The 27984-nt window shown below is 48.3% G+C and overlaps 2 protein-coding genes across 4 annotated transcripts in view; one reads left to right on the top strand and one right to left on the bottom strand.

The window, feature by feature from the left end:
* Positions 1–2514, top strand: part of SRRD (SRR1 domain containing) — a 22239-nt gene extending 19725 nt beyond the window's left edge. Inside the window, exons 5-7 of one of the 2 annotated variants that reach the window (XM_032653827.1) lie at positions 213–367; positions 864–909; positions 1323–2514. In XM_032653827.1, the coding sequence (XP_032509718.1) occupies positions 213–367; positions 864–909; positions 1323–1544 (423 nt within the window). In that variant the 3' untranslated portion in view covers positions 1545–2514. Of the gene's footprint in view, positions 1–212; positions 368–863; positions 922–1322 lie in introns of those variants that run through there. The other variant, XM_032653829.1, reaches the window with a different exon arrangement.
* On the bottom strand, positions 1216–27984 carry TFIP11 (tuftelin interacting protein 11). Of its 2 annotated transcripts, none has more exons than XM_032653813.1 (13): positions 23262–23383; positions 21396–21616; positions 9901–10054; positions 9438–9594; positions 8140–8267; positions 7628–7780; positions 5701–6228; positions 5491–5597; positions 4744–4912; positions 4397–4640; positions 3847–3989; positions 3269–3434; positions 1216–2037 (listed from the first exon to the last, which is right to left on the bottom strand). In XM_032653813.1, exons 2-13 carry the CDS (start codon positions 21605–21607, stop codon positions 1682–1684), a joined length of 2517 nt encoding a protein of 838 aa, XP_032509704.1. In that variant the 5' UTR covers positions 21608–21616; positions 23262–23383; the 3' UTR covers positions 1216–1681. The 2 variants fall into 2 exon arrangements, with proteins under 2 accessions (XP_032509704.1, XP_032509703.1); XM_032653812.1 differs by lacking the exon at positions 23262–23383 and adding an exon at positions 27705–27984 and having other exon boundaries at positions 1627–2037.

Genomic DNA, 27984 nt, shown 5'->3' with positions numbered 1-27984 from the left:
CGTAACGTGTAAGTTGAACGTGCACTAGTTGATTTGATGCATTTTTTTTGTAAGATGATTGCAAGCGAGCTAACACATCCTTCAGCACCACGCAGAATTAATTACCTTCATTTTTTGGTGGTGAGAACTCACAGCTCGTTATCACTCTGCCCTTCCCTCTCCCTCACCTTGTTGTAAGAAGTGTGTTTACACCTGTGCACGTTGTACCCCAGGAAGGAAAACGGAGTGTGTACGGTGAGCCCACCGTCTTTTACATGCTCCACTGTGGGACGGCGCTCTACAACAACCTTCTATGGAGGAACTGGTCCATAGATGCCCTTTCCAAGATGGTCATCGTTGGAAACAGTTTCAGAGGACTCGAGGAAAGGTAAGCCTGGGAACGCCAAGGTGCCACCAGGCCCTGAGGTGAACCCATTCCTCAGACTGACCTGCAAGCAGCAAACATTTCACACTTGGTGGAAAGGCTCTTCCATGGGAACCTGGACAGGGGGTTGGAGCTGGGAGATGTCAGCCCTGAGTCAAGCTGGGAAGCAAGTTAAGGAGTCTTTCTGCCAATAATTCCTCCCTTCCCTTAGGCAGAAACGGCTTTTTAAAATGGGGGAAAAAACATTTGATTGCTCTTCATCCTCCTCCTGCTTCACGATGCCTCGGTGTCTGCTGTCATTCTTCCCTGATGAAATGGGCAGTGACTGGGGCGTTCACACCTTCTACTAAATATTTAACCTACTCTGCATCCCACATTTTTAAAAGATTTTTTGATCTATTTCAGTCACCTTGCCCTTCTGTGTCTTAAGTTGAATGAAACCACTCTGAAACCACTTTCAAACCACCTAATCAGATTTTTAAAAAAATTTTTGTTCTAGGTTGTTGACAAGGATTCTGCAGAAACATTATCCGTATGTTGCAAAGGTATCTGCCTGAGTGAAGGGGCTGGGGTGGGACATCATACATACCTCTCCATTACCCTGGAGAATTCTGCCTTCACCTGTAGCAGCGGGAGCTCCCGAGGGGCTAACCGAAGGCACAGCGAGGTTACAGCACCGTCAGCTCTCGCGAGGGGTCTGTGTTCCAGAAAGCTAGGACGTTTTAGTGCATCGCTTCATTTTTTCTTAATTATTTCCTCTATTCTTAGTATCTGGTCTGCAGTAGGCACTGCCCTTGGGGCTTCCAACTCATTGCACAAAGCACTTAAAATACCTTACTCCTTATTTTTTAAAAAAAAGAGGGAGGTGGGGGTGAATAGTAAAACGGGACTAACCCAGGAGGGTGGGCCTTACTGGGACTCTCAAGGTTTTGTTTTACTTTCGAATTTTCCCGCTCAGATTTTGAAAGGACGGGAGGAGCTGGCATTCCCTCAGACTTCACAGTACACGGACGTATTTAATGACACCTCCGTCCACTGGTTTCCTGTACAAAAGCTAACACAACTCTCCACGGACACCTGGGCCTTCCGGGAAGAACCGGATTACCAGGACTGTGAGGGTCTCGAGATCATCAGGAACAAGACAGAAGACCCTTCAGCCACTGACTTGAACCCGCTGTGATGTGTCTGCAGAGGCAGAGGCAGTCGCCACAGAGGGACTGCAGTGAGTCCCCATTCAGACAGGGCAGGAAGTACGTCAACTGTGATTTAAAATACTGTTTGTTTATTCACCAGTCTGTCCGTGGCAGGTGCTGCGGTCTACTTGGCCATGTCAATCAGGCTCTGCAGGGAGGTGGGCACCCAGGTCTTCTCCCCCTGCACGAACACCACGCCCCTATCGATGTAGATGACGATGCGGCCGAAGGTGTACAGCTGCTTCCCTTCGTGTCGCTTCCCGATGACGGGCATGAAGACGATGTTGTGCTCCTCGGCCTTGGTCTCAATGAGGTCTTTAAAGTTCATGGGCACGGAGCTGGCAGCCACGCCGATGCCTCTCTGGGCCATGTTCTCAGCCTCTCGTCGTTCCTGCATGGCCTCGTACTGGAAATCCTTCCTCCGCTCCGTGTGGGTGAGGTAGGCGATGTTCTCCCGTGCTCCGGGCTGCATGTAGGCACCTGGCAGATAGAGGCGGGTGAGGGACAGGTCCCAACATGACAGAAATGGAGACGCCGACTTGGCCTAGGGCTGGGTATGCCACAGGCACCGTCTCCTAAGGCCTCCTGGTGCCTCAGAGCACGGGTTTAAAATAAACCCGATGATCAAGCACCTTGGGGGAAATGTGGCCAGCTGGCTGCAACCAGAGATTATTAAATATTCCACATAATAAAGAAGCATCAGCAAGGGATTTATTCTTATGGGCCAGAAACCTTGACAGTCATTAGCCACTGTTCTGTTCCCTTCTTGCTATAGAGGTTTCACTCCACACTTCCCCCAGGGCAGCTTTTAGAACCCTGAAGACATATGGCCTATACATTTAACTTACCCATACAGGCCCCTAGCCCTGGAAGAACTTTATATCCGGGGAGCTGAAACACAGATGTTTCAGCTTCACAGATGAAGGGATAATGCAGGACCATATTTGCCTCATTAAATACAGTATGTGTCTGAATTCTAACTCTGTTTTCATGTAATAGGCTAAGTAGAAAGAATTAAAGCCTCGCCTCGGGAAATAGAAATTACAATCCCAGCTGCCACTCTGTAGTTCTGTGACCTTGAATGAGCTCTTGACCTTCTCGGCTAGACTAGGTGCTCCATTGGCCTTTGCTTTGAGACGTGAGCACACTCTTCACAGAGGACTGGCTGAGTGGCTCCCAGGCAGAGGGACTTGCCTAGAACTGAGTAGTTCGGGAAGAGATAGTAAACGAACCAGCTGCCTACTTCTGACACACCAAAGACACCATCTACTGAGTGCCATCCACGAACAGTACGTACCTTGGTCCCCCTAGGTGCTTAATAAAAACCTGGAAGTGGGTCCTTACTACTGCTTTACAGGTAAAGAAAATGGGCTAAAGAAGTTAGTTAAGCAGCTACTAAGTGTTAGACTGTCACCCAGCTCCACACCATGAGCTGTTACACTGGAATGGCCACAAAATGCCGGCCGGGCAGACATGCCGAAGAGCCCAGATGGAGCTTAAGTGAGTGCCCATTCAGGAAGAACGCCCCTCCCAGCCCCAGGAGGTGGGGGAGTGGCTGCTAGCTAACTAAGTAATGTGATGGGTCTTGTGGCAAGAGTCTGTGTGCCCTGCAGGCGACGGTGAGCCCGCTGGTACCTGAAAACTCTGTCGTTTCCATGCTCAGAAACGTGGAGCTGGCCCAGGATCTCCATAAAATGGAACCCTCACTCACCGACATTGGAGGACACCGCCCTGTTCATGATATCAAGCGCCTCGTTAAATTTGTCCTTGACGGATGGGTGCGCCAGCACTTGGTCTGAGAACATGGACTTCCAACCCAGGTACCACTTGGTGATCTCCTCGTAATTTGGGCTGTTACTGAGCCAGGAGCACAGCACCTGCCAAAAGGGAACAAATATGAAACCTGCATCCACAGTGGTCCACAGTGGCAACGAAGGGGAGCAGAACTTCCAAAGGGGCCACCTGTTTTGTTTGGGTCCTGCTCCTACAAGCTGATGATACCTGCAGGGGCTCAGCTCGGTAGCTAAGTGCCCTGCCTGTAAACTGCATCTCGGCCTCCCACCTACACACGCGATACCAGTCCCCACCTTACAGGGCTGTTGAGGAGGGGGTGGTAATCAGACCAAGTGCTTAGAACAGCATCGGGCACATGGCAAATGTTCCTGCCCGCCTCATTCTTACCTTGCCGTGGAGTTTACCTTCATTGTGTGGCCACAGCACTGCCACCCAAGGCTCCAGTGACTCCCTCCCTGTCCCCAACGCACCCCAACAAAGCGAAACAAAGCGTACCTGAAGCCACTTGGGGAAGAAGTGCTTTTCAAGAAGCCCCACCAGGCTGGAGACAGAGATCATCCCTTCCCAGTCGATGACCCAATAAAAAGCATCCATGTGCTGCTGGTGGGGGTTGATGACCAACTCCCCGAGGCACATCCCTGGAAGAGAAACCCAGGCTCTAAGGCAAAGCCGCATAGCAGTGGCATCACCAGACAATGTCGGCTTTCGATCTGCTTTTAAAGGTCAAGTTTAAGCTCCTGTGGCTTTTCTTCTCTAATCCAGAAATAGCTCTATTTTTAGAATCCAGTACGACAAAAATTTCAGAATACCTGTGGCTATACTGTCAGAAAAGGCCCGAACCGGACCAATCTGATGTGGTTAGTGCACAAAGGGACCTGGTTAACATTTATATTCGGCCTCAGCGCACAAAACGCCACCTCTCATACTGAGAAATATGCGCTCAGAGCTCAAAGGCCATGTTTTCAAGCAGCACCGTCATTACCGCCAGCCACAGAAACCAGGCACCGAAGCTGCTCGACTTGGATGCATCTCCCGGTTTCCTTACCCAGTTTGGGCACTATGTTCTTGACCATGAATGCTTCCCAGGAGCCGGGGGTGAAGACATCTTTCCAGGGCTGGAGGATGAGCTTGGCCGAGGAGTCGCTGGGGTGCCACTTCTGCAGGGCGCTGGCCAGCTTGCTGCGGATGGGGGAGTAGAGCGGCTCCAGGCGCGCCTGCATGAGAGGCAGCCACGGGTGGATCCACGAGTGGATGGGGACGGTGTCTGTGAGCGGGTTCCAGTTTTCCACCTGCAGGAGGAGTGGGGGAAAGGCAGCAGTGAGAGGATGAAGAGAAATGCGAAACGAGCCCCCGTGCTTCCTGATGACAACCGTTTCCCACACCCGGCCTCACCTCCTTCTGCAGCTTGGGGAAGACGAGCTGGTCCAGGATGTTATCCAGGATCCACACGGGAATGATGTGCACCCAGCTATCCAGAAAGTCCACCATCGGGTCACAGTTCCTCGGTTGCCAGTGAGTGACGATATTTCGAACAAACGGCATCCAGACTTCCCATATCAGCCTACGCGAGAAAGGCAGGGGGCGGCTGCCTAAAAGCACTGACTGGTTTCCACGTGTGCAACAGCGGGGCAATCCAGTCACAGAAAACCACCGGACTGGCCCATGTGTTGGCCAGACGTGCGCCTGCCTCGACCCCGCTCTCCTGGCTGCCCACTCAGCCTTGGGGCCTGTCTCCTCAGTAGCACCTGCCGGGTCCCGCCCCCCAAGCGTTGTGTGCTTCCCCAGCTGGAGCTCTATCTGCACAGCCAACGCCCCTCATGCTTTAGGGTCACAGCTTCAACGTCACCTCCCCCGAGAGACCTGTGCCCCCCGCCCCCCCACAGGTGTGCACCCTTGTCATTCTCTACTGCTGGACCCAGGTGGCAGCCTGGATTTATCTGTCCACTTCCTTGGTTACCACCTGCCTTTTCCCCTCACTGGAGACAGGCCGTCTCTTCACTCCCAGGGTAAGGCAGCACGGAGCACAGGCAGATCGTCAACGGCCACTTGACAGGTGTGGGGTGAACTAATGAATGAATTCGTGGCCAGGGCTCATACAGGCATTGCCCCCCCCCCCCCCCGTCCCCCCGCGAGGAGCACCTGTGGAAGGCATCTGCAGAGAGGTCCTGCCCGCCGTGGGACAACAGCTGGTCGTTCTCCAGGAGGCTTTTCCACTTGGAGATGATCTCGGTGCCATACGTACAGTCCTGAGGAGAAACACAGCAGCTGAGAGGCAACCGGCTGATGGCCCCCTTGCCCCCGGGCCTGCCCCGGAGGAGAGGCAGCGCGGCGGACTCCCCGCCCACTCACCTTGAGGGGGTCCCACTCCTTGAAGTAGTCCTTCATGAGCGGGTAGACGATGGCCACGGCCAGGTCCACGCGGTCGGACATCCTGTACTCCTCATAGTACTTGTCCTGCAGGGTCTCGAAGATGCGGGCGCACTCGTCCAGGGTGAGGGGGTCACCGCAGCCGGGCTGCAGGCGCCGCTCGCACTCCTCCACGAGCCCCAGGACCTTGCTCAGGTTGGAGATGGCCCGTTCCTCGTGCTCCAGGACCTCCGACACCTTTTCCAGCTCGTGGGACAGGTTGACCACCATGTCTCGCTCATACTGCAGCTGCCGGTCGTTCTGGATGATCTCCTGCTCTGTGAGGTCGATGAGCAGCTGCAGGTTGTGCTCCAGCTCTGGCAGTGCGAAGCCGGGGGCCTTGGCCTCCTTGCCGGGCTGGGGCGGCTGCTGTGACTGCAGCGGGAGCCCGTCGTCGGGGACGCTGTGCTTGTGGCTGATCTGGCTGTAGCTGTAGTAGACCTTCTGCTCCCGGCCCGTCATGTCTATGACCTTGGAGAAGGCGGCAGAGGGCACGTGGGTTAATGCTCCCACTGCTGCCCTGTTAGACACACACCTGAGCCCGGGGAAGGCACAACGCTAGTGGGAACGTGTCAAAACCACACCGTTCAGCAGAGCTGGAGAAGGGCGGTGTTTCTCCAAGTGGGGCCTGGGCTGCGCTAGATTGGAAGAGACTCCAGGGACAAAACAACCAACCGGTTGTTGATTCGGTCCCTCTGGGCCAACCGGATGGAGAAGACTTTTTAGCAAAACTGATGAAATATGAATGTGGACTATTTAGTTGAGATGAAAATCTATTTTCATGGAAAGTAGAGGCTGTATTACTGATCAAAGCAGAAAAAAATGCATATTTAGACAAAAACACCTGGAAGGATGTACATCACAGGTGTGAAAACCAGTCATTTATGGGAAAGGAAAGTTATTTCCTAATTGTCTAAAATGTACTGCATACTGCTCTGTAGTAATAGTTTTTTAAATTTAAAAACAACATGAAACATACAAAAGGCAACCGAGGAAATGAGCTAACTTCAGTGTCTGAAGGAGACTGAGGAAACGAGAACGTGGTGGTGAGAGTGTAATCTCTGAACCACCTGTATTACAAATACCTGGGGGAAAATAACGGAGCACGAGGCCTCAGGCCCCATCTAGATCTACAGCCTCAAAATCTCCAGCTGTGACCTGGACATCTGCGCTTCTCACCAGGTCCCCAAGTAACCTGATACACAACACCCTGACCTTTGAGAACCCCACTCGACTTTCTGTAATACCCACACACTGTATCTCCTACGCTACGTCCCGTACAGCAGACATCTGTCACCAATGTTCTCTGGCCACTAGGGACAGTAATGGAAAAGCTCAGAGACTATCCGTACAGGACAGTGGTAATCATCTTAAATGCGATGCTGGGACGCCCTGAGGGCCCACTCCTGCTCGAGAAGTGAGTTAGTGCAACCTTCCCATGATTTAAGAGCCTTGATGACTTTAACCTGTGACTGCACTTCTAGGACTCTATCCTTAACAGCTGTAAAACAAAGACAAGCCTTTATACACAAACTAACCTGCCCCAAACCAAACCAGAAATGTTAAAGGTCTAGCAACAGAATGACAGCATCATGAAATTCACTGACAGCAAGCTCCAGAAAGCGGGGGACATTGTTCGATTTAGCACTCTCACGCCACAAGGAGCGCTTGGCACAGGGGTGGGACGGCGATGAGCGTGAGTGGGGAGTGGGCACAGGCTGCTTCACGCCACAGATGCAGCACACACACAGCCGGGATGGAAGGCCCGCGGGAACCTTACGAGCAAATGTTCGGTGACTGCTCCGGTGTGTGGGATAACTGTGTGTCTTCCAAGCCCCCACCCTGGACCAGGCATCCACGGGCCCCATACCTTGACCTGAGAAAGCTCCTTCTGGGGAGCAGCGAGCTTCTTGCTAATCCTGCCCTTGGCTTTCAACTCTTCCACTGTCTTGTAAGAGTATCTGGGCTTCTTCTTGCCTCCACTGGGGTCTTTCCTCCACTGGCTCAGCTCCTTCTGAAATTCCTGAGTCAGAGGGATACAGTCCATCACAAGAAGGAAGGGCCACTTTTTACCACAGGTGGGGTCGGTGAGACTTTCACAAGGTTCTGTGCTGAGGACCGTCTGCGTTAACACTAAACCCAGCCAAGGACACTGCTTGACGCCCGCTCCCCGCCCTTACCTTCCCCACACACCCAACCTTAAGTTCTCCCCAGGGCTTCCTGCAACCACACTGCGGTTACTTGTCGACCGCGTCCCTGTCCACCAGGCTCCACACCCGTTCAGCGTGGGACGCCAGCCTCCAGCACGGTGAGTGAGCGAGCAGATGAACAAACACCAGTTGAAAGGGGCACAGACAGCACCCGGCCCATCTCCTGACTCACCTCCTCGGCTTCTTCTTCGGAGTCAGCCGTGGGGAAGTCTTGCAGGGGCTGAGTGGTGCGCTCCGAGCCGTAAGCCCCCACGGCGCCCTTCCCCTTTCTCTGCTTGGCTTCGATTGGGTTGATGATGCCTGACAAATTTCAGCAAAAGACAGAGACTTCAGGTCACGGCAGTTGCCATGTGTGTGAGCCACTCAGGGGTACCACACTCCTGGGTCCTTACTCAAGAGGACGCACCACCCAGGAAGGAGAGTGCACTTCTGCCCTCATGACACTGTTCCGCTCCCGGGTGACCGGAAGTGTCTGTGCATTTATGCTGCCACAGAGCAGGGTGCGGATATCACCGTACGTATGTCCTGAACACAGATTTCCATTTCCACTTGGATTCATTGTTTGTTTTAGTGGATGGGAATATTCATTTATAACTGGAAACTCTGGCATACTAGAGTCTACACTTCGTTAATTTGGAAGCCTATTAATACAGAAAGGGCAGAAATTCAGATAATATTAATTCTGATTAAAGTGAGGTGAATCTGCCGTTTAATATGAAACTCCGTCTATTTTACTCAGTACTTCATGTCTCCCATGCTTAACTTGTTCTATAACATGTTTAAGCCTTGGAAATAAATGTGTCTTTCCTGTAAAAAAGTTTACAAACAGGACTACAACACTTCAGTGAAGAACTGCCCTCACCCCAAACTTCCCACCACACCCCTTCCAGCTAGTACCGTGGAAATGCCACGTTAGAACATCCCTCATGCATTCCAGGTCACCTTTTCCATCTTCACTCAAGTCCATGGATTTTTCATACAGCTAACAGTTGCCTGTCCTGCCCCTTTGTGAGCAGGGACCACAGACTCCTATGCCTTCAGGGCCCAGAAACATTAACAGGAACAAGGAAAGTGGGCTGGGGTGTGGAGAAGGCTTCCAGAATAAGGCCGTGGCTGCTACCCGGGGCAGGAAGATTCAGCGAAACCACTCACCGCCAAGCAAATCTAGAATTCAGATTTTTAAATACTGGCAACCAGTTTGATTTTTTTAGAAACAAAATGGGCGGGCCAGAAAGAGGCCTGTTTTCAGCCTGTCAGCCTGCAGCCTATTTGAACCCTAACCTCTCCCTCCTGCTAAAATAAGTGTATTTTATGTGACTTGAGTTCTGATAAGTGCAGTGGCTTGGAGCACAACTGTCACGTGCTGCCAGAAAAGCGAAAAGGCAGAGAAGAGGCAAACCACGCCCCAGCTGCTCTTCCGGCCTTTGCCTGGCCGCCCTCGTGTGAGACGGTGGAGTGGGGGTACCACACCTTGTGCGTTCTTCCCGAGGCCTCTTCCAGGGACATAGCCCATCTTCTGAAGAAGCTTCTGTCCAATTCCTTTTGTGTGTCTTTCCCAGCTGCCAAAATCCATGAAAGACTTGGTTCCTCCTGCAAAACCTTTCTGGCTGGGTTTAAAATTGCCACCCTGAAAAGAGGAAGAAAAATCAAAAGAGGGAAAAATCTAAGGAAGAAAGGTTGGCTGATGGGAACATGGCTGGCAGTCACAGAGCATTGTGAAAAGTATCCTGTTGTACAAACCAAACATATCTGTGATGTGTCTCAGGAAAGAGACAAGACTGCACTGCACATATCACCCCTCAGGGAAACCTACCTCACAGGGAGAGACCCACACAAGCGGCCTCCAGCTGAACCCCTCCCCCAGCAGATGCTTGGGCCAAAGTGATCTTCCAGGGGTATTACTAAGGTCACAGTCCTTCAATAAAAATGCTACCGTTTTTAACTTCTTTGGTCCGAAATCCTTAGGAAATTCATCCTGCTTAACAGGTTTCTCCTCATCGTCGGAGCCGTCCAGCTCTGGCTCTTCTGCCGCCCCTTTCTTGAGCCCCGCGCTGATGAAGTTGACTGGTGCCGAGTAGTCGCGGGCCCTGTGGGCAAACACAAGGCCCCACGGGGTCCATGAGAACTCTCTGCAGGCATCCCCTTGGAGCAGCTTTGCTGGCCAGAGAACTTCCTTAGGGCGGACCTCGTGGGATCCACTTTAAAGACCAACCCATTGACTCGTATCAAAAGGGCCCCAGTAATCACGTTTGACATTTTTGCCTGATGTGTTCAAGTCAACTCCGTGGCTTAAGAGTTACCAATAACAGAGTTGCCTTAAAATTGTAAATATGATGTGACTGTCCACCTTCCTTTTACGTTTTTAAAAAATTAACTTACTTCAAAAGCATTTGTGACATTGAGTCGAGATGGCATTCCCCCCAAGACGCCAGGAGCACGTGTACAAATGGAGCGGCTCTCAGAGAACACCTGCTGGAAACCAGCAAAGGACCTCGGACACCAGAAAGGACAAGAAGGAGCTCCGCGGAACCAGGGAGGACAAAGAAAGACAAAAAAAAAAAAATGCAGCAGGACAGGACCTGCACCCCTGGGAGGGGAGGTCTCGTCACGGGCGGAGAGATCAGCCGGGACAGAAAGGGAGTTTCGGAGGCTCAGAGGAGAACGCAGCAACCGGTCCGTGACAGGCAGGACAGAGTGAGAACTAGGCGGACGGTCTGTGCCACAGCCCTACACACCCCAGCCTGAGGCCTGTGCCCGCTGGGACGGGCAGGGGCTGCGTGCCCGAAAGTGGGGTTTAAAGAACAGACCCGGGAAGAGGCCTGCTGCTGGCTGTGCAGAGACGGGCTGTAGGGGTGGGAGTACAGAGCTCTGCAACCAGGAATGCTGGTTAAAGCAGCCCAGGCCGCCACAGAAGTGAAGTGCCATTTTTAAGAGGCACACAAAGCGCAGGGCCACCACCGCAGCCTCTTCCCCCACGCACGGCCCCTGTCTCCCCGGGCTCTGGGAGGGGCTCCTGTCGAGGCAGCCCGCTCACCCGAGCCGGCTCGTGCGCTCCAGCAGCCTCGGGAGCAGATGCCCGTGGGTGGCCCGCACGCAGAGGTGGGGCTGAAGCCACAGCTGAGCCCCAGGGGCCCTGAAACTACGGAAGAAGAGCTGAAGTCTCTCGTTGCGGCTGCGCGAACTGGATTTACACCTCTGCTGGGGGCTTTATAAACTCAGCTCCTGCTGAACGTCCAAGAGGACATCCGAGAGGACAAGTGCCCCCTCGGCTGAAACAGGCCTGGCTTCAGCAGCCGAGGGCTCCGTGGGCACATACACGCGGGGCGGGGCGGGGCCAGGCCGGAGTCGGAGCTGCCCCCGCAGCAGGTCCAGGTGCAGCACTGCTGCGGTCCTGGGACCTGTTCAGTGCATGTGCACTGCTGGCCTGGTGAAAACAACGCCTGAGCGTCACCGGGGCCAACTGCCGGCTTACCATAGTTAAGGTGGGACCAGTGCCAACAACAGCGTACTTTGTAAGCCCACGCAGCGGGGGAAGAGTGACACAACAGAGCACATTCACAGGTGAAAGCTCCCATGGAGGAATACTCAGTGGCTTCTCTCCCAGTGGGAGTGCTCCAATCCCACCTACCTTGCACCGCAGATCAGAAACAGCTCAGAAACAGATCTGGGGGCTTCTACTCCAACAGCTAGGGAGCAGACACTGCCCCTGACACGGCAGTGATAACCACAGAGCAAAGAGGAGGCCTCACTCGACAGCCAGTGTAGGCTCTGGTCACAACATCAGTCACACCACCTATCGAAGGGATAACGGCCAGCACTGAGGAAAGAGGTGGCAGACATCCATACTAAAGGCAACACTTGCACTAAAAACATATTAAACCCACGCAGGCTACACAGGGACATCCCCACTTAAAAAGAGCCTTCCAGGGACTTCCCTGGTGGCCCAGTGATAAAGAATCCACCTCACGATCCAGGGATGTGGGTTTGATCCCTGGTCGGGGATCTAAGATCCCACATGCTGTGGGGCAACTGCACAGCAACCTGCACGCCTCAACCACTGAGCTCACACACCTCAACCAGAGCCCGCATGCTGCAAACTACACAGCCCAGCCCTCTGGAACCCGTGCACCACAACAAGAGAGAGAAAACCCACACCCACAACTAGAGAGAAGCCCACGCACCACAACAAAGAGCCCGTGCGCCACAACGAAGATCCCACGTGTGCCGCAACTAAGACCCAACACAGCCAAAAATAAATAATAAATGAAATAAATATTGAAAAAAACTGCCTTCCAAGACAGTCTGAGGGCCTGGCGTCAGGAGGAGGAACCCCCAGGGCATTTAGCTTTGAAGGCTAGTGGGGCTTGAGTGCAGGAGTTCCACAGGGCTGGGGAAACAGAGACTCCACTTTTGAACGGCACACTTTTGAACGGCACACACAAGGTCTCACATGCACTGGGACCCAGCACAAAGCAGTACCTCCATAGGAACCTGGGCTAGACCTACTTACAGGTCTTAGAGGGTCTCCTGGGGAGGCAGGGGTCAGCTATGGCTCACTGGGGGGGCAAGGACACTGGTGGCAGAGGCCCCAGGGAACAGTGGTCAGTGTGAGCTCTCCTGGAGGTCCCCATTTTGGCACCAAGACCTGCCCCCACCCAACAACCTGCAGGCTCCAGTGCTGGAACGCCTCAGTCCGAACAACCAGCCAGATAAGAACACAGCAGAGAGGCTGCCTAAAGTACTGAGCTTAAAGCCACCTCTTCACACAGCCCTCCCCACCAGAGGGAAAACACCCAGCTCCACCCACCACAGGGCAGGCATCACTCCCTCCCACCAGGAAGGCTGCATAAGTCCCTGGACCAGCCTCACCCACTAGGGGACAGACACCAGAATAAAGAGGAACTACAATCGGAGACCACAAACACAGAAGGACAAAATGAGATGACAGAGAAATATGTTTCAGATGAAGGAACAAGATAAAACCCACAAGAACAACTAAATGAAGAAGATACAACTAAAATGAAAAATACACTAGAAGGGGGACTTCCCTGATGGTCCAGTGGTAAAGAATCCGCCTACCAATGCAGGGTACACAGGTTCGATCCCTGGTCAGGGAACTAAGATCCCTCATGCTGCAGGGCGACTAAGCCTGTGCGCTCTAACTACTGAGCCTGCGTGCCTCAACGAGAGAGCCCACGTGCCGCAAACTACAGAGCCCACGCACTCTGGAGCCCATGCGCCAAAACTAGAGAGAGAAAACCCGCACACTACAACTAGAGAGAAGCCCACGCAGAGAGAAGCCCACATCACAACGAAAAGCCCGCGTGCAACTAAGGCCCAATGCAGCCAATAAATAAATAAATATAAAAAAGATACAGTAGAAGGGATCAATAGCAGAATAACTGAGGCAGAAGAACAAATAAGTGAGCTGGAAGACAGAGTGGTGGAATTCACTGCTGTGGAACAGAATAAAGAAAAAAGAATGAAAAGAAATGAGGACAATCTCAGAGACCTCTGGGATAACATTAAACACACCAACATTTGCATTATAGGGGTCCCAGAAGGAGACAAGAGAGAGAAAGGGCCTGAGAAAATATCTGAAGAGATGATAGCCAAAAACTTCCCTAACATGAGAAAGGAAACAGTCAACTCCAGGAAGTGTAGAGAGTCCCATACAGGATAAACCCAAGGAGGAACCCACTGAGACACATATCAATCAAACTGACAAATACAAAGAAAAAATATTAAAAGCAACAAGGGAAAAGCAACAAATAACAAGAGAATCCCCATAAGGTTATCAGCTGATTTTTCAGCAGAAACTCTGCAGGCCAGAAGGGACTGGCACGCTATATTTAAAGTGACAAAAGGGAAAAAAAACCTACAACCAAGAATACTCTACCCGGGACATCCCTGGTAGTGCAGTGGTGAAGACTCTGCGCTCCCAATGCAGGGGGCCTGGGTTTGATGCCTGGTCAGGGAACTAGATCCCCCATGCAAGCAGAACTAAGACTTCACATGCCACAACTAAGGAGCCAGCAAGGCTCAACTAGGGAGCCCTCAAGCTGCAACTAAGGAGCCTGCCTGCCACAACTAAGACCCAGCACCACCAAATAAACAAACAAATTAATTAATTTTTTAAAAAAAGAATACTCTACCCAGCAAGGCTCCCATTCAGATTTGAGGGAGAAATCAAAAGCTTTACAGATAAGCAAAAGCTAAGAGAATTCAGCACCACCAAACCAGCTTTACAACAAATGCTAAAGAACTTCTCGAGGCAGAAAAGGCCACAAACAGAAACAAGAAAATTATGAATGGGAAAGCTCACCGGTAAAGGAAAACATACAGTAAAGGAAAGAAATCATCCACACACAAATATGATATCAAAACAAGCAACCATGAGAAGAGGATAGTACAAATGCAAGAAATGGGAAATGCATCTAAATTAAGAGACCAGCAACTTAAAATATCCGTGTGTGTGTGTGTGTGTGTGTGTGTGTAGGCTGCCATATCAAAACCTCATGGAAACTGCAAACCAAAAAACTACAATAGATCCACACACAATCCAAAGCAATCTGAACACAACATTAAAAACAGTCATCAAAGCACAAGAGAAGAAAACAAAAGGAAAAAGACCTACAAAAACAAACCTGAAACAATTAAGAAAATGGCAGTAAGAACATACATATTGATAATTACCTTAACTGTAAATGGATTAAATACTCCAACCAAACACTGGCTGAATGGATACAAAAACAAGACCCGTAAATATGCTGTCTACAAGAGACCCACTTCAGATCTAAGGACACATAGAGACTGAAAGTGAGGGAATGGAAAAAGGTATTCCATGCAAATGGAAATCAAAAGAAAGCTGGGGTAGCAATACTCGTATCAGATAAAAGAGACTTTAAACACTGTTACAAGAGACAAGGAAGGACACTACATAACGATCAAGGGATCAATCCAAGAAGAAGATATAACAATTGTAAATATTTATGCACCCAACATAGGAGCACCTCAATACGTAAGGCAAATGCTAACAGCCATAAAAGGAGAAATCGATTTTACAGCCCACTTTTATCAATGGACAGATCATCCAGACAGAAAATCAATAAGGAAACACAGGCCTTAAATGACACACTAAACAAGATGGACTTAACTGATATTTATAGAGCATTCCATCCAAAAGCAGCAGAATACACATTCTTCTCAAGTACACATGGAATATTCTCCAGGATTGATCACATGCTGGGCCACAAAGCGAGCCTCAGTAAACTTAAGAAAACTGAAATCGTATCAAGCAACTTTTCTGACCACAATGCTATGAGATTAGAAATCAACTACAAGAAAAAAACTGTAAAAAACACAAACACATAGAGGCTGAACAATATGCTACTCAACAACCAACGGATCACTAAAGAAATCAGAGAGGAAATCACACAACACCTAGAGACAAATGACAACAAAAACACAATCCAAAACCTATGGGACACAGCAAAAGCAGTCCTAAGAGGAAAGTTTATAGCCAATACAATCTTACCTCAGGAAACAACAAAAATCTCAAACAACCTAACCTTACACCTAAAGCAACTAGAGAAAGAAGGACAAAAAAAACCCAAAGTTAGCAGAAGGAAAGAAATCATAAAGATCAGAGCACAACTAAATTAAATAGAGACAAAGAAAACAACAGAAAAGATCCATGAAACTAAAAGCTGGTTGTCTGAAAAGATAAATAAAACTGAAAAACCTTTAGCCAGACTATCAAGAAAAAAAAGGAGAGGGCTCAAATCAACAAAATTAGAAATGAAAAAGGAGAAGTTACAATGGAAACCACATAAATACAAAGGATAAGAGATTACTACAAGCAACTACAATTCAATAAAATGAACAACCTAGAAGAAATGGACAAATTCTTAGAAAGGTACAATCTCCCAACACTGAACCAGGAAGGAATAGAAAATATGAACAGACCAATTGCAAGTACTGAAATTGAAACTGAATAAAAATTGCCAACAAACAAAAGCCATCCAGGACCAGATGGCTTCACAGGCAAACTACATCAAACATTTAGAGAAGAGTTAACATCTGTTCTTCTAAAACTATTCCACAAACTTGCAGAGGAAGTTAACATTCCCAAACTCACTCTATGAGGCCACCATCACTCTGATTATCAAAACTAGACAAAGATATCACAAAAAAAAAAAAAGAAAAAGAAAAAATTACAGGCTAGTTTCACTGATGAACATAGACGCAAAATCCTCTACAAAATACTAGGAAACCAAATCGAACAATACATTAAAAGGATCATACACTATGATCAAGGGGCACTCATCCCAGGGATGCAAGGATTCTTTAATATCTGCAAATCAATCAGTGTGAAACACATCAACAAACTGAAGAATAAAAACCATATGATAATCTCAATAGATGCAGAAGAAGCTTTTGACAAAATTCAACACCCATTTATGATTAAAAAAAAAAAAAAGAACTCTCCAGAAAGTGGGCATAGAGGGAACATACCTCAACATAATAAAGGCCACATATGACAAACCTACAGCTAACATCATACTCAACGGTGAAAAGCTGAAAGCATTTCCTCTAAGATCAGGAACAAGACAAGGATGTCCACTCTTGCCACTTTTATTCAACATAGTTTTGGAAGTCCTAGCCATGGCAATCAGAGGAGAAAAAGAAATAAAAGGAATACAAATTGGAAAAGAAGAAGTAAAACTGTCACTGTTTGCAGATGACATGATACCATACATAGAAGATCCTAGAAAACTACTAGAGCTCATCAATGAATCTAGTAAAGTTACAAGATACAAAAATACACAGAAATCTGTTGCATTCCTGTACACTAACAAAAGATCAGAAAGAGAAATTAAAGAAACAACCCCATTTACCATCATCAAAAAGAATAAAATACCTAGGAATAAACCTACCAAAAGACCTGTACTCCGAAAACTTTAAGATGCTGGTGAAAGAAACTGAATATGACACAAACAGATGGAAAGATATACCATGATCCTGCACTGGAAGAATCAGTATTGTCAAAATGAATATCCTACCCAAGGCAATCTACAGATTCAATGCAATCCCTATCAAATTACCAATGGCATTTTTCACAGAACTAGAACAAAAAATTTTTAAATTTGTACGGAGACACAAAAGACCCCAAATAGCCAAAGCAATCTTGAGAAAGAAAAATGGAGCTGGAGAAATCAGGCTCCCTGACTTCAGACTACACTACAAAGCTACAGCCATCAAGAGTATGGTACTGGCACAAAACCAGAAATACATATCAATGGAACAGGATAGAAAATCCAGAAATAAACCCACACACCTATGGTCAGTTAATCTACAACAAAGGAGGGAAGACTCTACAATGGAAAAAAGAGTCTCTTCAATAAATGGTGCTTGGAAAACTGGGCAGCTACATGTAAAAGAATGAAATTAGAACATTCTTTAACATCATACACAAAAATAAACTCAAAATGGATTAAAGACCTAAATGTAAGACCTGATACTATAAAACTCTTAGAGGAAAACATAGGCAGAACGCTCTCTGACATAAATCGCAGCAATATCTTTTTCGATCTGTCTCCTTGAGTAATGGAAATAAAAATAAAATAAACAAATGGGACCCAATTAAACTCAAAAGCTTCTGCACAGCAAAGGAAACCATAAACAAAACGACAACCCACAGAATGGGGGAAAATATTTGCAAACGATGTGACTGACGAGATTAATCTCCAAAATCTACAAACAGTTCATGCAGCTCAATATCAAAAAAAAAAAAAAATCAAAAAATGGACAGAGGACCTAAACAGACACTGCTCCAAGGAAGACATATACATGGCCAAGAGGCAACTGAAAAGGTGCCCACCACCGCTAATTATTAGAGAAATGCAAATCAAAACTACAATGAGATATCACCTCATACCAATCAGAATGGCCATTATCAAAAAATCTACAAACAGTAAATACTGGAGAGGGTGTGGAGAAAAGGGAATCCTCCTACACTGTTGGTGGGAATGTAAATTGGTACAGCCACTTTGGAGAAGAGTATGGAGGTTCCTTAAAAAATTAAAAATAGAGCCATCATATGATCCAGCAATCCCACTCCTGGGCATATATCTGGGGAAAACCATAACTCAAAAAGATACATGTACCCCAATGTTCACTGAAGCACTATTTACAATAGCCAAGACATGGAAGCAACCTAAATGTCCATTGACAGATGAATGCATAAAGATGTGGTACACACAATGTTCACTGCATCTCTATTTACAACAGCCAGGACACGGAAGCAACCTAAGTGCCATCAACAGATGAATGGATAAAGATGCGGCACATCTATACAATGGAATATTACTCAGCCATAAAAAGGAACGAAATTGAGTTATTTGTAGTGCGGTGGGTGGACCCAGAGACCGTCATACAGAGTGAAGTAAGTCAGAAAGAGGAAAATACTGTATGCTAACACATATATATGGAATCTTAAAAAAAAAAAAAAGGCTCTGATGAACCTAGGGGCAGGATAAAGATGCAGACGTAGAGAATGGACTTCAGGACGTGGGGAGGGGAAGGGTAAGCTGGGACGAAGTGAGAGAGTAGCATTGACATATATACACTACCAAACGTAAAACAGATAGCTAGTGGGAAGCAGCTGCATCGCACAGGAAGATCAGCTCGGTGCTTTGTGACCACCTAGAGGGGTGGTATAGGGAGGATGGGAGGGAGGGAGACGCAAGAGGGAGGAGATATGGGGATATATGTATATGTATAACTGATTCACTTTGTTATAAAGCAGAAACTAACACACCATTGTAAAGCAATTATACTCCAATAAAGATGTTAAAAAAAAAAGATGTGGTACCTATATACAATGGAATATTACTCGGCCATAAAAAATAATGAAATAATGCCATTTGCAGCAACATGGATGGACCTAGAGATTATCATACTAAGTGAACTAAGTCAGACAGAGAAAGACAAATATCATATGATATCACTTATATGTGGAATCTAATTTAAAAAATGACACAAATGAACTTATTTCCAAAACAGAAACAGACACACAGATCTGGAAATCAAACTTATGGTTACCAAAGGGGAAACGTGGGGGGAAGGGATAAATTAGGAGACTGGGATTAACATATACACACTACTGTATATAAAATAGATAACTAATAAGGACCTACTGTGTAGCACAGAGAACTCTACTCAATATTCTGTAATGACCTATATGGGAAAAGAATCTGAAAAAAGAAAAAGCATTTGTTTCAGACACTATTTCAAGTAGAAAAATCAAACAAGAAAGACATTCTCATAAATAAAAATCATAAATAAATAAAATATATTAAGAGAGATTATATGAATGTAAATTACATTAGCAATTATATCAATCAGATTCTTAGAAAATCTCATGTCCATTAAATTTGTTTATGAAAACTAAAATACCTAAGAGGGACTTCCCTGGTGGTCCAGTGGCTAAGACTCCGTGCTCCCAACGCATGGGGCCCAGGTTGGATCCCTGGTCAGGGAACTAGATCCCACATGCTGCAACTAAGAGTTCGCACACTGCAATAAAGATCCCACATGCCACAACTAAAATACCCCACATGCCACAACTAAAAAGATCCTGCGTGCCGCAACTAAGACCCAGCGCAGCCAAATAAATAAATAAATAAAAATAAAATATTAAATAAATAAATGAATAAAATACCTAGGAAATTAACTCCGTGAGATGGAAAGTATTGATTTTAACCCTGAATGCCTCAAGAACAGTAGTTACAATAAGTCATTAGCAACAGTTCCCTTCTGTATGAACTGGAGCTGATAGCTTTCTATTATGTAGTTAAAGGGAGAGAAAAGATTCCAAAGAAAAGCCCCGGGAATACAGCAAAATAAGGCGATGCTTTACTAAATGACTAACGTAGTAAATAAACATCCCCACGGCAGCAATAAAATTCAGAGAATTTTTTCCTAAGAGATGCAATGTAAGAGCCCAACTCTAGAGTCAGACAGGCCCAGATTCTCAGCTTAGCCGCGTGACTTTTGGCTGCTGTTTCTTAATCTGTAAAATGGGGTGATAATAACGGTACCTTTCTCGGACTTCCCCGGTGGTGCAGTGGTTAAGAATCCACCTGCCAAATGCAGGGGACACAGGTTCAAGCCCTGGTCCGGGACGATCCCACATGCTGCGGAGCAACTAAGTCTGCACCACAACTACTAAGCCTGCGCTCTAGACCTCGCGAGCCACAACTACTGAGCCCGTGTGCCACAACTACTGAAGCCCACGTGCCTAGAGCCCGAGCTCCGCAACAAGAGAAGCCACTGCAATGAGAAGCCCGTGCACCGCACGAAGAGTAGCCCCCACTCGCTGCAACTAGAGAAAGCCCGCGTGCAGCAACGAAGACCCAATTCAGCCAAAAATAAATAAATTTATTTATTTAAAAAATAATGGTACCATTCTCTTAAGGTCAATGAGACCAGGCCTGTTAAGAACCCAAAGATTTTGGCTGCTATTATTATCTTATGATCTTGCAATTCTTGACCCCTGATCTACTCATCGTCTGCTGTTAGATTTCTTGCCAGAAGAAAAAAGGTTGAACTGATCTCTGCTCTTTCTCCCCAGTTTCTTTTGTGAAAAATGTACAATATCAATGGGCTGGAGCCTCCAAGCCTCAGGTGGGGACAGGGAGACAAGCCCAAATCTACTACCCACTCTGGTCAAGTGAGTCGCAGCCAACACACACACGACTGCACACCAAGGAGGAGGCTTTCAGCCTGAATCCTCATCCCTGTGCTGCCATCTTAGCCCAGGTCTCCCGCACCTCTGCCAGGACCACTGCCTGGGCCTCCTCACAGAGCCCCCTCTTCCACTGTGGCTCCTCCCCGCCAACTCTGCACATGAGCAAAAGGGTCTTCTCCCCTTCTCCCCAGGTCATACCCTCTCTACACAAACCCACGGCCTCTTCTCAAACTATACTCCCCACTCTCTCCCCGCTTCAGCCCACAAAACCTCTCATATCCTCGTGCTGCCTCCCATCAAGGGCCTTTGCTACTTGTGCCTCCCCTACCGGCCAATCTTCCCTGACCTCCCAGAATAGGTCATACTCCCTAAAACGTGTTTCCCCTCAGGTCCTAAATCAGTTACACCCTTCCATTGTGTGAGCCTGTCTCCATCCACTAGAGTCTGGGCTCCTGGAAAGCAAGGACTGGGTCGACAGCACAAGGCTTACTATACATAACTGCTCACTTAACACCAACTGATGATCAACCAGTCAGAGAGCAGCGCTCTAACCTAAAGCGGAACTGGGCTCCCGAGCTGATGCCGCAGCTAAGGGACTCAGTGAGGCTGGGAGAGAAATTTACTTAGCAGGGTAGCTCCCCAATTCCTAGGGAAGCAGCCCGTGCCAGCCATACCGTTTGCCTCCAAAGCTGGGCCTCTCTTCATCCGAGTCTCGCTCTGCCCACACTCCGTAGGTGGCCTCTTCCTTGGTCTGCCAGTGGCGCTGCCGGTTGGGGTTGAATTCATTCTGGAGATCCCAGTCGGTGATCTCAAAGTTCTCCCGCTCATCCTCGTCATCCATGAGGCCTTGGCCTTCCCCGTCCCGGTACAAGTGGGACAGTGACATGCCCTGTCACTAAAGGAAGGGATAAAAAAAGGTACAGTCTGTGACAAGTCCTGGGAGCGGCGGCACGCTCCCCTCTGAGTTCCCGCTCCTTGCTGCCTTCAGAACTTCCTCCAAACTAAACTTCAAACCAAAAACATATTGTAGAAAACAACAGGTACTAAAACAGGTGGAACAAAAGACCGGTCACAACAGTCCATGCGATTCTTAAGCATGTATTTCCTTGTCAATGTCGTAAAACATCACACACACTCACATACACAATCCTCATAAAAACAACTAAGGAAGTACGTTGTTCTATGTATTATTGCCTCAGAAATGAGGCAGACATCTTCCTGGACCCCAGAGTTTATTAGTTTTTTCTATTATCGAGTAAAGAGTTTCATCTGGACCTCTGACAGTCGCAGCACAGTGAGTTTTTTTCGAAGACGCTTTCTGAAACACATTATTTGATGAAAGCCTCATCAAATGAGCCTTCGTTTTCTTCACAAAACATGAACCTCTTCTGAGGCGCCAGAAGGCAGTAGTAATTATGAACACGACCTTAACAGTACACAGCTGTGAAGTGGAATACAGATCTCATCTCAGGGTAGCTGGGTGATGAGATTCAGCTGTCTCTTAAGTGGATTAACTGCAGTACCAACCTTAGAGCCTGCTTGTAAGGCAGATTCAACGAGATGGTGCTTTAAAATCACTTAGCTCACAATAAGTGCTCAAGGAAGAGCTTGTTATGGTAATTCCATGATTAGGTTCACAGCCCTTCCTATTACTGGATTCGGGAATGAGCCGAGCAAAGTGGCTGTGAAACCAGCTGCTAAAATCACAGCCCGAGTTCAAATCTCCACTCTACCAGGTACTCAGTGTATGAGTATTAAATGCAGATGAAGTGCCACGCATGGGCCACCACACAGCAATACATTCAATATATGACAGCACTGTGATTCGCCTCAAGCAGTTGCTGCAAACAGCCTTCAGGGACGCGGGATGGCTACTTCCCCAGGCGGTGTTAAACTCTGGTCAGCTCTGTTTGAAAGTTTTCCCTGCTTACTCTACTCACTGGTGCACTGGTTGGGTGCTGCCGGTCCCAGCCTCATCCAGGAGCGCAAAAGAGGGAAACATTCTCAGAGGAGGCGGGGAGTCCCCGATACATGGGAGTCACTAACACCGCTGCCTCCTTGGGCACAGAGCATGGGGATAACCACATAGCTGTCACGAGTAATAGAGCCCCCGGGGGGTGCTAAGCACTTGCTGGACGCTTCAGGCCGATAATCTCACATAGGAATCAAGACACTTCTACGAGGAAGGTACTACTAGCGTCCTCAAGCTTCAGATTAAGTAAAGTGAGGCTAAGTTAAATACTTTGCCCTAGGTTTCACGGCTGGCGGGGCTCGAAACCAGGTGGGCCTGAAGCCGGGGCTCGGGTGTCTCCCTGCCATGCTGTCCAGGCCCCGCGGCGGAGACTCGGTGCCTAACTCGGCCCAGGCCCCGACTGCCCCGTGACCCCGCGCGGCCCGCCCCTCTCCCCGCCTCGGCAGAGCCGTCTGCGAAAGGGAAGCCCAACTGGCGAGGCCGAGGCCCACCTCCCCCGAACCGGAGCCCCCACTCCCACCGGCACAGAATCCCCCGAATCCCCTGCCCACTCCCGGGCGCCGCTCACCTCTCTCCTGCTCAGCGTATCAAACACAACTGCCCGCGCCGGGTTAGAAGCGCGCCGCTTGGGGCCGGAACCCGGATGTGCCGGGACAGGCGCGCCGGAAATGACATTTCTCGACAGCGGAAATGTCGCGCAGGTTGCCATGGCAGCAAGGGAACGCTAGGGCGGCTTTGGATCTAGAGTGGCTGAGCTACCAGGGAGGGTTTTCAGGGCCCGGAATGGAGGAGGGCTGATTTCCCTGTTGCGCCCGCTTCGGGGCGACGCCCAGCCTGTGACGACGGGTGTGGACGTCGTCAAGCCACCCTAGCCTAGGGAGACTCCTTTGCCAGCCTGAGATTCTAAATCTGCAAAATGGGGATATAGGACTAGCTCATGGGATAGCTGTGTGTGAGACATTGGCGGGGGGCGGGGGGCGAGTTAGAGGTGGGGACGAGACATGGCATTCAAATAGAAATAATGAAGGTCAAAACTGTCTCCTGGATCTTTGGGTCTCTCAGTATAAGCACTGTCGTTGGCACAGATCAGTTGCCTTATACAGGTGTTTGAGGGAGTGAAGGAATGAATGGGCAAACTCTAGAATTCCCAAGTATTCCCGCCAGAAAATCTTTCCATTCTCTTCCTTTCCAACAGGTTGGTAAGTAAATCCATTCAATGATCTAATAAAAATGTACTGAGGGCCTACACTGTGCTAGGCTCCAGGGATCCAGGGAACAAAGAGGCACCAGGCACTCCCAGGGAATCCCTCACCAGCTCTGGACTCTGTGTGGGTACACAGACTCCAGAGTTCTGGTCTCAGCTCTGCCACTTACCAACTGTGGACCTCGGGCAAGGCATTACATACATACATCTTAAGCCTCAGTTTTCTCTTCTGCAAACGGTTGAGATAAAATATGTAAGCAATTAAAACTGTACCTGGTACGTAACAGGTGCTTAGAGAGTGTTAGCTGCTAGTTTTTGCTTTGTTTTCTCTCACTCTCTCTCTAAGATGAAAAGATCCAGGAGGCATTGTTAGAGTATACACAGAGCACTGGACTTGGAGTCAAAAGACTTGGGTCTAAGTTCCCATGGTTGTTATTAATTAAATGAGAACCTACATGAAGCCAATTACATGCCAGCCTCTTGCGAACAGGGACCGTGACTTAATGGTCTCTGTATCCCAGTGACAGGTCCAGTCCATGTGCCTTACACATAGACACACACTACATAGTATGTACTCAGGAAAGAATCTGGAAAGTGAGGTTTTAGTAGAGGAGAAGGCGGGGGAGAGAGTCTTACAGACTGAAAAGTCTACTACGGAGCCGAGTGAGGGAAACACGGAGACAAGATAAACCGTGTTGAGCCTGGGCCTGAAAATGTGTATGCTTCTATTTATAAGTCAAAGTCAAAAATAAAAATAAGCCTGGCTTCTCAGTAGCTATGTCCATAGCTCTACAGCAGATTTTATGGATCTGAGTTACTTTGCTCTTGACAGACGGATGCTAGTGGATTTGTTTCACCAAATGGACCCTACCATGTGGCTTCTGGAAAAGGAAACCTTCTGGATGGTTGTGGGGTCATTGAGAATACAGGCTCTGATCAAGTGTGTGTCCCCTAGAATGGGGCAAATGGGAATCACGTGATAGGATGTCCTGAGAAGATGGAAGCATCCCTCCTGTGATTTCCTGCCAAGCTGCATAACCTGAATGGAATCATGAGGATACAGAAGGCAAACCCCATTAAAGGGACTTCTACAAAACCACCAGTCTGTCATCTTCAGAAGTGCCAAGGTCATGAAAATGAAAGACCCTACAACTGTTCCAGACTGAAGGCGACTGAAGAGACATGACAACTAAATGCAACACATGACTCTGAACTGGATCTTTTTGCTATAAAGGAAGTTATTGGGGCAGCTGTCAAAACTTAAATGGGGTAAGCTGAGGTTTCCATGGTAGTGATGTGCCCATGTTCATTTCCTGATTTTGATGGTTGTCCTGTGGTTACGATGGAGAATGTCACTGTTTGTTGGAAATACTAAAGTATTTGGTGCAGGGTGGAGGGGCATCACATAGGCAACTAAGTCTCAAATGATTAAGAGAAATAATGTTTTCTCTATGTACTTAGAATTTTTTAAAAGTGAAGGTTCTGGAGTAAAACTTTAGGGCTCCAAATCTCCACTTTGCTGCTTCCTACATAGGGGACCTGGGGCAGGTTGCTTTGCTTCTCTACACCTCAGTTTTCCCACCTCTAAAATGGAGATAAAGATAGCACTGCTCTAAAAAGGTTGTTCCCAGGACCAAAATAAAAAGGGGGAAGGCTAATTAATGCATGTAAAGCCCCTGGCATAGTAAGATCTTCTTAAATGGTTGTGGCTATTTTCATTTAAAAGACCCAATCTCATCTCTCTGCATAGATGGTCTCTAGCCTCAAAGATAGCGGTTTTTCCAGATTTTTGGACTCAAATGCACAGCCTCAGGAAAAGAAAGGAGAGAGGTGGCCAGAGGTGTAGTTTCATGATCTCATACCCAGCCTGGTCTCCTGGCACTGCCCAGATAAACCCTTGATTTGGGACCCAGGGACATCCAGGCCCATGTCTAGATTCCCAATGAGGTGCTCAGACATGTAGCCTTCCCAGGAGGGGGTTGCCAGGCAATAAGGTCCCTCAGCAGAAGCCTGGCAGGGCTCTCGGACAATCATTGGTCCAGCCCTCCCTTCTCACAGAAGAGGCAACAGAGGAGGCCATGCCACAGGGGAGGTACCAGGGCCACACAGACGACTGAAGGACACAGTCAGACCAGTCCTTTCTTTGCTACACGGTGCATGCACCCACCCACATCATTTCTGTCCACTTACTTGAGCTAATACTTATAGGGTGACTACTGTCTGTTCAGGGTCGCAAAGACCTCTGCATATGTCATCTCTTCGATTCCTCAACCTTCCAAGGTCGTTTCTAAGCCGAATCCACACTCCTAATCACCCCTTAGGCAGCTCACACCACACAGCACTGTTTCCATATTGCCTTCAAAAGATTTGGGGGGGGGGAATCCTCACTCAGTTACAACTTTAAATAGGTTGGTACCATAGAAACAATCTGTAAGTGGCATTTCAAAGATGATATATTTAAAGCCTAGCACAAGTACCTTTTCTGGGACATTGACATTCTACAGTTGCACATGGCTTAGTCTTATTTTGAGTTTTGTTCAAAAAATATATATATCATGTCCTGAACTTGGCAGAATTGAAGATCCAGATCAACTGAGATTAGCAAATTTGGTTTCCTTTCAAGTGTTTCTTACAGATGGTTTCTACCCTACTTATCTTCCAAGAATTTGTGAACACTATCCTTAGATAGCAAGCTGGGACAAGGTTCTGCAGGCCTGGGACATTATCTGTAAAGCAAGCGTCCTCAAAAGGACACAGGTGAGGTGAAGTGACACTGCACCAGCTCCAGGCATATCCCTTAACTGCGTGGCATCTACTCTGGGGGAGCCCAGCCGCCATATAAGGAGTCTGCCTAACCATGCTACAGGGAAGTCAAGGCTCGCCGTGTGGAGAGGCTACAGGATAATGACGCCTCCAAATCCTCCAACCATCCCCAGCCCCGGCACCAGACATGTGACTGCAGGAGCCTTCAGTGGACAGAAGCCCCAGCCACCATCTGACTGTGAGAACCACTGAGCTCACTCTAGTTAACTCCTAGAACTGAGAGATTCAACAATAAATGCTTTTAAGTCACGAAGCTGGGGGCTGTTGAGTCATGCAGCAATAGATGTGTAGAACAGTGAATGAGGCCGGATGTCCTCTGCCAACCCTTGAGGGGTGATCATGAGCTTCCTGTGTCCATGACTCCATCAACTACCCAGCCCACCTCTGTCTCAAGACAAGGAGAGACAAGAGCTGCCTCACACTGCGGGCTCATCACACACCAGGCACCACAGCCCACGTCACCCATCGGCCCCTCCCAATAAACCCAGGAAGTTCTACCTTCCTCATTTTACAGATGAAGAAACAGGGGAGCAAACCACACAGCTGGTACTTCGGCCTGACTCCAATACTCCATACCCCATGCCACTGTGAGTCACTACCTTCCCAAAGCCTCACTACTGTCATGAGAGCTAAGGCAAGGCAGTGTGGGTAAAACAGTTAACCCTTAAAGGATAACAAACTATTCTGGGCCTGGTTGATCCCTAAGCATTTGAGCAGCCAAGGATGAAGTCAGCAGGCTTGGAGAGTTCCAACAAACCCTGCATGTGACAAAGGACCAGCCTGGACCAGCTCCTGGGAGCTCACCTCTGAGCCCTTGGGATGTCCTCGCTAGAAGGAGTGCCTTCGAATACCTAGGACCCTGGACCACAACAGGCCATAGAGTCTATGTTAACAATGTGATTTATGGGGGGTCTTGGATCACGCTGTATCATTTGACCCCTGGAAGGGCTGGAGACCAAGTAACTATGGTCAGTTGCTGCATACCTTTGTGACTGATGCCAAGTAAAAAATGCTGGACACTAAGCCTCAGGTGAGCCTTCCTGGCTGGCAATACTTCATACGTGTTGTCACACATTGTTGGTGGGAGAATCAAGCGTGTCTGTGAGACTCCAGTGGGAGAGGACATCTGGGAGCTTGTGCCTGGGCTCTCCTGGACTCTGCCCTATGCGCCTTTTTCCCTTGCTGATTTTAATCCGTATCCTTTCGCTGTAATAAACCGTAACTGTGAGTCCACCAGGTTTTCTGAGTTCCGTGAGTCCTTGTA

Source organism: Phocoena sinus, chromosome 14 (assembly GCF_008692025.1).
Source record: "Phocoena sinus isolate mPhoSin1 chromosome 14, mPhoSin1.pri, whole genome shotgun sequence".
Classification (NCBI taxonomy): Eukaryota; Metazoa; Chordata; class Mammalia; order Artiodactyla; family Phocoenidae; genus Phocoena; species Phocoena sinus.
This window is presented reverse-complemented; position numbering and strand designations above follow the sequence as displayed.

Excerpts from the sequence above, each read along its gene's own strand:
- TFIP11 (XM_032653812.1), bottom strand. The coding sequence starts at position 21,607 with ATGTCACTGTCCCACTTGTACCGGGACGGGGAAGGCCAAGGCCTCATG. Across the intron at positions 5,598-5,700 it reads AGGAGTGGGACCCCCTCAAG|GACTGTACGTATGGCACCGA; the intron begins GTGAGTGGGCGG and ends GTTTCTCCTCAG. Across the intron at positions 4,913-5,490 it reads TCTGCAGATGCCTTCCACAG|GCTGATATGGGAAGTCTGGA; the intron begins GTGCTCCTCGCG and ends TTTCTCGCGTAG.